The sequence below is a fragment of the Colobus angolensis genome, unplaced genomic scaffold (assembly GCF_000951035.1).
Source record: "Colobus angolensis palliatus isolate OR3802 unplaced genomic scaffold, Cang.pa_1.0 Scaffold1, whole genome shotgun sequence".
NCBI classification, from domain to species: Eukaryota; Metazoa; Chordata; class Mammalia; order Primates; family Cercopithecidae; genus Colobus; species Colobus angolensis.
In genome coordinates, this window is record NW_012110918.1 from 12772664 (window position 1) to 12782365 (window position 9702).

Sequence of the window (9702 nt, forward strand, 5' to 3'; positions counted from 1 at the left end):
ACGACCGCGCTCGGGCAGGAGGAAGAGGAGGTGCTCCCCATCTGGGCTCCACCTTCTTTTCATGCCAGTACTCAAAGTTCACGCCCCTTTTTTGCTCAGCTCTCAGCCCCGTCTGTCAGAAGGCTGCTTCTGCCCTCATATGCCTCTCCCTGTGACCCCGGCCCCTTCAGACTCCGCTACGTCGTCTCTCGGCTCCGTCCAACAGCTTCTGACTACTCTTCGCCGGGGTCTGCTTCCCAGTCCCCTTTCGCCAGAGCCCGCGAGCTCAGTCGGCTCTGCGTCCTGGCGGTGGGGAGTCCTCGCGGAGCGCCTGCTTGTGCCAGGCCATCCGGGACTACGTTTCCCAGCGGGCCGAGCGGACGGCGCCGCTGCTGCGGTCAGGTGACCCGGTCGCCTGACCGCAGTGAGTGAGGCCGGGAGGGCGGGGCTGCGCCGGCTGCTGGGGCTCGCCCTTGGCCCTTTAATCCCCTTCGTGGGCCCCTCAACCTGGAGCGGCCACGTTCTTGGAGCTTCTCCGGGGGTTGTGCTCTTCCATACTCGGATCGATTCTTAGGAATATTCTAACTGCCGGTGGGGAGAACTGCGCCCTAAACCTGGGATTCTGATCCAGGAACTGGAAGTTGACAGCTTGGCTGCCTGGCTCCTGCATCTGCCTTCTCCACTGACCATCTCATTTCTTTCTCCAGGATTGTCAGTGGCTTCGCCCCGAGGAGAGCTGACTGCCCTGGGCTGCTGCCTCCGGCAGAGCTGAGCCAAAATGTCCCCGGAATCTAAAAAGCTTTTCAACATCATTATTTTAGGAGTTGCCTTTATGTTTATGTTCACTGCCTTTCAAACTTGTGGAAATGTGGCGGTGAGTTGGAATCTGTCCTCCCTCCTTTGAAGTGCCCATCATAATGCATTACAGAAATGATAATAAACGTTAATTATATCTAATAGCGCGCTTTAATTGCATCTTTTATTTTTCCCACCCAGGCTTCCTCATTTGTTATGATTAGGTTTGATTTCTTGTGTCAGACATTCTCTTATATGGGGGAGTTAAGCATTACCGTTTATCTGATTTGATTAGGGGTTTGGATGTTAACTTATTTTATTTCTTGTCTGTGTTAAGCTCTTCCTTAGTACTTGGATGGTTAAGGAAGGAAACCCAAGGCGTAGTTACAGCTGGTTTTCCTCCCCCGTCCCTGTCATTGGTTTGCCTTCTCCAGTTATGTTGTCCTTTTTCTTTTCTCATAATGGACTTCAGTGTTAGGTACATGATGCACTTTTACTTTATTCTCTTGCTGAGTACTTGGAGTCACACTTCCGAAGTGGGGGCGGGAGACTGGAAAACGTTTTCGTTGATTAGTTTTATCTTCCACACAGCAAACTGTCATCAGGAGTTTAAATAGCACAGATTTTCACGGCAGTGGATATACCAGGTATTGTACCGTATGATTGATTTTGTTTTATATTTAACAGTAGTTGCTTTAATCTGATCAGAATCACCAGCGATAGAATATTGCGATTGAATTAGTAGTGATTGCATTTTCTCTTCTCCGTACCTAGACTGAGAGAACGTAACAGAATAAAGCTGATGAGTTTAGGTTTCCTGTGGGATTAGACACTAGGTTTGAAATCTTGACTTCACAAGGTATTTATTGCACTGTTATCTTAGGCAAGTGTTTCCACGAGCCCAATTTCCTAGCTCAGACAATGCGTGTCTGGGCACAGTGCGTGGCATTGAATAAGCACTCTAGTATTGTCATGATTAGAATTCCCAGTCCTCAACAGAAGATGTTGTGATTCTTGACCATTTGGTTCTTCTGGTTTTGTAATTTGATAACGATTAATATACGTATGTCAGGAGCTTTTAGATTTTCGTTAAGGTGTTTAGTCCCAATTTTACAGATGGATAAAAGGAAAAGATCTTCATAAGTCACTAGAACCTTGTGATTGGAGCTGGGAATGTAATATGTACCGATATATATGCACAAACAGGTTTTTCTTTTTTAAAATTAGATTTTTTAATTGACAAGTGAAAATTGCATGTTACTTGTGTACAACATGTTTTGAAATATGTGCCATGGAATGGCTACATTGAGCTATAGAAACAGGTTCCTAATTTCTCTAGAGTTAGAGATTGGATCATGGCACCCCCCTCGACCCCCCACAAATCCATAACTTCTACTTGATTCTTTATCCCTATCCTAAGCCTTGTATGTCATATTTGAGAATGAAGGGACGTTACTGTTCGTTTTTCTAAGTGATTAGTAGCACAGCTTTTTGTACTTCTTTGTCTTCATGTGTGTTCTAAAGAACAAATGCAAAAACACATTTGATATTTGAGAGATTCATAAAAGCCAAAGAATAATTTATTTTGGATTTATGAATAGTGTCTAGTAAATGAATTCAGGGCCTTTGAAATGGTTTTAGTCACACATCATACAATGCGTATGTACTAAGGCTGGGTCAATAGTAACTGAGTAATGTTCAAGTGAGACTATTCGGTTGAGTTAAATAAATTCTGGCTCAAGCAAGTTGTAACTCTGCGCTGTTATTTATAGCAGAGAAATGTCATGAAGCTGCCAGGAGTTCTAGGCTAAGTTTGTAGGGCAGATTGGTGGACTAGGGCATCTGGAATCATGCAATCCTGGCTGGACATTCACCAGCCACCCAGCTGGACTTTTGGCAAATTACTTAACCCCACTGTATTTCCTTTTTCTGTTCTTTAACATGAGGATAATAACAATATCTTCTTTGTAGTGCTGCTAGGATTAAAAGAGAAAATATGTATAAGGTACTTGGCACAGTTCCTGTTACTATGACTTACCAGTATGTAAAAAATGTATTGTTGTAGGCAAAGTGATCCCAAGGCACAGTTGGTGGGGTTCAATATTTTGTACAAACGAAAACTTTTATATGTTATTGAATTTAATGATATGACTATCATAAATTCTGACTAAAGAATATGAGTGTTTATTGTAAAATCTGTAAACTCAGATGGATTTTAAAAAGTGACACAGTGTACAAGGGCTTTGTTCTTTTTTTTTTTTTTTCCATTTGTGTATTATGTGTGCAGCATGGCTATTATCTACGGAGTGTTCTCTGCTTCAAATTTGATTACACCGTCAGTGGTTGCCATTGTAGGACCTCAACTCTCTATGTTTGCCAGTGGTTTATTTTACAGGTAAGTAGTGTAATCTTGCACTTATTTAATTAGAACACTTTTCAGGATCTTTCAAGTAGATAGTAAACTTTTCACAGTAATTTATAGACTTGGACTGAATAAAATATAGGTGGTGTTTTAGGAATTTTGGCTCAGTACTTGTTGCTGAGGGATATCATATTCTAATGTGATAGGATGTGTCTATATCTGCTTTTGTTTCACTGTTAATAAAAGTAGTATCCAAAAGTCTCTTTCTATGAGGGTTTGAAAAGAACAGTCTATGCAATAATCTTATTTGCTGTTAGTTGACTGAAAATAAGTGGGGATTCAAATGAAATAACTAAATGTTTCTCTGAACTCTAGCACTATAGTTCCATGATGTGCTAAGCTCTTGGCAAAGAACACTGCAAACCTGTAAAATGTCTGATTTTACAAATTTGAAATAATAAATTATGGGCCAGGCACAGTGGCTCCCACCTGTAAATCCCAACACTTTGGGAGGCCAAGGTATTGCCTGAGCCAGGGATCACTTGAGTCCAGGAGTTCGAGACCAGCCTGGGCAACATGGTGAAACCTTGTCTCTACCAAAATAAAAAAAATTAGCCGGGTGTGGTGGCACATGCCTGTAGTCCCAGCTACTTTTGAGGCTGAGGTGGGAGGATGACTTGAGCCCAGGAGGTGGAGGTTACAGTGAGCTGTGATGGTGCCCCTGCACTCCAGCCTAGGCAACAGAGTGAGACCCTGTCTCAAAAAAATTAATTAAATAAGAAATGAGAAGCTTGATTGTGTCCCGTTTTTCAAGACTGGAGCGATCCTTTACAGGTTGAGTTTTAAAAGAAGAGAATGTCAGAACTGATTCCTAGAAGGCATAATTGGCACTCTATTTCAGGTATCGTTTGACTATAATACCTTGACCTGTTATATTTTAGCATGTACATTGCCGTTTTTATCCAGCCTTTCCCATGGTCCTTCTACACAGCTTCTGTTTTCATTGGAATTGCTGCTGCTGGTAAGCATTTTGATTTTTAACTTAGCTGCTTTCTTTTCTGGGGCCTATCTAAGGGTATTATTTATGTATTTAGTATGTAACTCTAAGTGAATTTCTTTCTCTTGATAAACTTTTGGGTTGAATTTTAGTGCTTTGGACAGCACAAGGAAACTGCCTGACAATAAATTCGGATGAGCACACCATTGGGAGAAACAGTGGAATTTTCTGGGCACTTCTGCAGTCTAGGTAATTCCCCTTTTGAGGTTCAGTCTTTACTTTCTTTCTTTTTTTTTTGGTCATACCATTTTTTAGGTCTTTGTTTGACAATTTGGATCTTCCATGTTATGTGACTTAAGTTCTAGCTAAATGTGACATGATTCCAATTTTGCAGAATTGCTTGTAATGATGGCTGGGTATGCTGGCTCACTAGCTACTCAGGATTATTTATACCAATACTGGATATAGCATACTAAAATTTTTTTTCGGGACAGAGTCTCGCTCTGTTGCCCAGGCTGGAGTGCAGTGGCCAGATCTCAGCTCACTGCAAGCTCTGCCTCCCGGGTTTACGCCATTCTCCTGCCTCAGCCTCCCGAGTAGCTGAGACTACAGGCGCCCGCCACCTCGCCCGGCTAGTTTTTTGTATTTTTTAATAGAGATGGGGTTTCACCGTGTTAGCCAGGATGGTCTCGATCTCCTGACCTCGTGATCTGCCTGTCTCGGCCTCCCAAAGTGCTGGGATTACAGGCTTCAGCCACCGCGCCCGGCCCCCCGTTTTTTTTTTTTTTTTTTTGTGAGACGGTGTCTCACACTGTCACCTGGGCTGGAGTGCAATGGCGTGATCTCGGCTCACTGCAACCTCTGCCTCCCAGGCTCAAGCAATTCTCCTGCCTTAGCCTCCTGAGTAGCTGGGATTATAGGTGCCCGCCACCACACCTGGCTAATTTTTTTTTTTGTATTTTTAGTAGAGACGGGGTTTCACTATGTTGGCCAGGCTGGTCTCGAACTCCTGACCTCGTAATCCGCCTGCCTCGGGCTCCCAAAGTGTTGGGATTACAGGCGTGAACCACCATGCCTGGCCTTAATGTTTTCTTAAGAAGAAAGCAAAATGGCTATTCTGCTCTTGACTATTGGATTTCTGGAATCTCTCCTGAGGAATTACCCTCATGAACCGTGCCTAAAATTTTGGCCTTGACAAGGCTTAACAAATGCAAATGTTACATTTTAAAGGGTTGTATATTAAGAAACTAGTGTGTAAGTGAATGATTCTTTCTTCAGGAAAGTATGCTAAAGAAAGTATCTGATTAGATGCAGATAACTAAATCATGGATTTTTGGAAACAGATTCTTTAAAATTTAGCTTAAGCTTATTTCCAGGGAGTCATTGCCAGAGTTGCAATAAATCATATGTTTCAAAGTGAGTCAATTCTTCTTTGAAGGGTGCCTGTGAATCAGGTTACTGTCACATGAAAGGAGTCTGAATTCCATCTGGGGCAATTAAGTTTATCAGAGTCCAGATGAAGTTGATACTTTTAAATGATCCAGGACAGGTAGATACTTTAAAAATGATGTCCTTCTCTCTCCCTCTCTTACAACAAATAATGGGAATAATTATTTTTAAAAAACCATAAATATTAAAATAATTTCCCAATATCCTATCCTCCCTTTTCTTCCCCCAGCTTGTTCTTTGGAAATCTCTACATATATTTTGCCTGGCAAGGGAAAACTCAGATATCAGGTTTGTTTTATCCACGTTGCTTTATTCAGATATGTTCAAAGCATAATAAGAGTTATACAGAAATACCCATTATTGCTTTATTCAAGCATTGTTCTCCTGAACCCTGACACCTCAAGTTCTCGCAGATTTTAGCTTTTAGTAAGCCTTTTCCTTGGTTTATATTATTTATTATTATTATTTTTAAGAGAGAGTTTCACTCTTGTTACCCAGGCTGGAGTGCAATGGCACTATCTTGGCTCACCGCAACCTCCGCCTCCTGGGTTCAAGCAATTCTCCTGCCTCAGCTTCCCGAGTGGCTAGGATTACAGGCCTGCACCACCACTCCCAGCTAATTTTGTATTTTTAGTAGAGACGGTTTTTCCATGTTGGTCAGGCTGGTCTCAAACTCCTGACCTCAGGTGGTCCGCCCTCCTCACCCTCCCAAAGTGCTGGTATTACAGGCCTGAGCCACCGCTCCCAGCTTGGTTTCTATTATTAAACTAGGATTATAGTTTATGACTATGCTTTAAGTGGCATCTCAGGGTCTAAGGGGAGGTTATGCTGTGCACAAGCTTACAAGAATACCGCGCACGAGTAGATGGTTCTCAGAAGACTTCTGAATGCTCAGTTGTTTTCTCTGGACCCTTCTGTGATTAAAAGAAGGCAATTAAGCTCTTGTGCTATTTTTCTTTGCTTATTTGTATTTCTCTAACTGAAAGACAAAGGTGAAGGTATCCTATTTATCTCCTTTTGCTAAGTTTTTACTGATGCATTAAAGTAAAAATGTATCGAGGAAGTGTGTTGACAGTTATAAGCCACCCTTATACCATGATACTAATTCTGGAATTGTTTGGTCGATACTATCTAGTTTCTTCTTTTTTCTCCTTAGAGAGTGACCGAAGAACAGTGTTTATTGCGCTGACGGTGATTAGCCTTGTGGGGACAGTTCTGTTCTTTCTCATTCGGAAACCAGACTCTGAAAATATCCTAGGAGAAGATGAGTCTTCTGATGACCAGGACATGGAAGTCAACGAGTAAGATGTTGGGAACATTCCATTTTATTTTAAAATAGATTTTGAGTAGATCTAGTCTAGAGATTACCCACCTGTTTAGCCCTAACTGATATCCAGTACTCTCTGTAGGTTACTGCAGGCAAGAAAAGGAAGAAAATAAAGGAGGAGCTGCGAGGGAGGAAGGAAAAAAAGGTCACCAGAGGAAGGGAAGTGGTGAAAAGGTGCACAGGGAATTTTGAGTCTATTTCTGGCCTTGCCACTGATGTTTATGTGACCCTGGACAGTGGTAGCAATTCCCATCATGTCTCCAGGCCTCAGCTTTCTCACTCAATCAGTATGTTTTCATGGGCAAGGAAATAGAAGGCAGTGTTGACCTTGGTTACTGTTTCTGTGATCCAGCTTTAGAGTTTTCCTGTTCTTGTGGTATGAGTGAGTGGCAGGGCCAGTGATAGTTGTCACAGATGAACCTTGGTTATCACTAGGCTCTTATAGTGTCCGGCTCTTGCACTAACTGACATAGGTGGTTTTCCCTAGAGTAGTCCAAATGGGGGAATGAATGTACAGCCCTGTGTTTTGTAAAAATTGTAAATTACCGAAGCACATTTCAGTTGCAGGTGACACTATTTAAGCATGACAGGCTAGTGATCTGCAGTATCATTTAGATTTGAGGAAGGAGAGATGAGAAATTAATCTCTGCCACCCTTGTTTTGCTTTGTGAATTGATAAATTGTGAAGATTGCCTTACAGCATTTTATCCGTTGTTAAAACTTTTGCATTGAGCATCCCATGCTGACTTTGTAATCCAGAAAGGGCCTAAAATTGTCCAGTCATAGGAGCATTAGATGCTCCAGATTTGCAGTAAGTTTGTGTAAAGCAGAAGCAAGGCAGTGCTTTGGTCTGGATATGTTGCCATGCCCTGCCTTCTTGCTGTTTACTGTGCTTCACAAACACTGGGTTTTTTTACAAATTGAAGGCTTGTGGCAACCCCGCATCAAGCAAGTCTTTCTATCCGTGCCACTTTTCCAACAGCGTGCGGTCACTTTGTGTCTCTCTGTCACATTTTGGTAATTCTCACAATACTTCAAACATTTCATCGTTATGACATCTGTTACAATCTTATAACATCTGTTACAAGATGTGATCAGTAATCTTTGATGTTACTATTGCAATTGTTTTGGGGCACCACAATCCAGATCCATATAAGGTGGTGAACTTAATTGATCAGTGTTGTGTGTGTTCCGACTGTTCCACTGCAGGCATTCCCCCATCTTCCTCCCTCTTCTCCTGAGACACAGCAATATTGAAATTAGGCCAGTTAATGACCCTACAATAGCCTCTATGTGTTAAAGTGAAAGGAAGAGGTGCATGTCTCTCACTTTATTTACTTATTTATTTTTTTTGAGACGGAGTCTCGCTCTGTCACCCAGGCTGGAGTGCAGTGGCATGATCTCAGCTCACTGCAACCTCTGCCACCCGGGTTCACACAATTCTCCTTCCTCAGCCTCCCAAGTAGCTGGGATTATAGGCATGTACCACCACGCCCGGCTAATGACTAATCGAGAAATGACTAAGCTTAGCAAGGAGGACATGTAGAAAGCTGAGATAGGCTGAAAGCTATGCCTCTTGTACCAAACAGCCAAGTTGTGAATGCAAAGGAAAAGTTTTTGAAGGGACTCAAAAGAGCTACTCCAGGGAACGCACAAATGATAAGAAAGTGAAACAGCCTTGTTGCTGATACGGAGAAAGTTTTAGTGGTCTGGATAGAAGATCAAACCAGCCACAACATTCTCTGAAGCCTAATCCAGAGCAAGGCCCTCTCTTCAATTCTGTGAAGGCTGAGAGACGTGAGGAATCTTTAGAGGAAAAATGTGAAGCTAGCAGAGGTTGGTTCGTGAGGATCAAGGAAAGAAAACATCTCCATGATATCAAAGTGCAAGGGGAAACAGCAAGTGCTGATGGAGAAGCTGCAGCAAGTTATCCAGAAGATCTGATTATCGTAATTGACAAAGGTAGCTGCACTGAACAACAGGTTTTCGATGTAGACTAAACAGTCTTACATTAGAAGATGCCATCTAGGAATTTTATAGCTAGAGAGAAGTTAATGCCTGGCTTTAAACCTTCAAAGAACAGGCCGACTCTTGTTATTGGCTAACACAGCTAATGACTTGAAGTGGAAGCCAGTGCTCATTTACCATTCCAGAAACCCTATGGCCCTCAAGAATCATGCTAAATCTGCCTGGGCCCTAGAAATGGAATGACAAAGCCTGGATGATAGCACATTTGTTTACGGCATGGCTTATTGACTATTTTAAGCCCACTGTTGAGACCTACTGCTCAGAAGAAAAGATTCCTCTCAAAATATTACTGCTTATTGACGATGTACCTGATCAGCCAAGTGCTTTGTTGGAGGTGTACAAGGAGATGAATGTTGTTTTCATGCCTTCTGACAACATTTTTTCTGCAGCCCCTGGATCAAGGAGTAATTTCAGCCTTTGGTTTTTGAGACAAAGTCTTGCTCTGTCACCCAGGCTGGAGTGCAGTGGCGGGATCTCGGCTCACTGCAACCTCTGCCTCCCAGGTTCAAGAGATTCTTCTGCCTCAGCTTCCTCAGTAACTGGGATTACAGGCGTGTGCCACCAAGCCTGGCTAATTTCAACTTTCAAGTCTTATTATTTAAGAAATACATTTCACCCCGTCTCTACTAAAAAACATACAAAAAACTAGCAGGATGAGGTGGCGGGCGCCTGTAGTCTCAGCTACCCGGGAGGCTGAGGCAGGAGAATGGCGTAAACCCGGGAGGCAGAGCTTGCAGTGAGCTGGGATCCGGCCACTGCACTCCA

General features: G+C 42.6%; 1 protein-coding gene across 5 annotated transcripts in view; it reads left to right on the forward strand.

Moving 5' to 3' along the window:
- The window catches only part of MFSD11 (major facilitator superfamily domain containing 11), a 54725-nt gene that overhangs the window by 1723 nt on the left and 43300 nt on the right, over positions 1 to 9702 (forward strand). The window contains exons 1-8 of one of the 5 annotated variants that reach the window (XM_011951923.1): positions 86 to 570; positions 687 to 853; positions 1366 to 1421; positions 3062 to 3169; positions 4078 to 4157; positions 4286 to 4382; positions 5812 to 5870; positions 6739 to 6883. In XM_011951923.1, the coding sequence (XP_011807313.1) occupies positions 758 to 853; positions 1366 to 1421; positions 3062 to 3169; positions 4078 to 4157; positions 4286 to 4382; positions 5812 to 5870; positions 6739 to 6883 (641 nt within the window). In that variant the 5' untranslated portion in view covers positions 86 to 570; positions 687 to 757. Of the gene's footprint in view, positions 1 to 84; positions 854 to 1365; positions 1422 to 3061; positions 3170 to 4077; positions 4158 to 4285; positions 4383 to 5811; positions 5871 to 6738; positions 6884 to 9702 lie in introns of those variants that run through there. The other 4 variants (XM_011952001.1, XM_011951848.1, XM_011952123.1 and 1 more) reach the window with 4 other exon arrangements.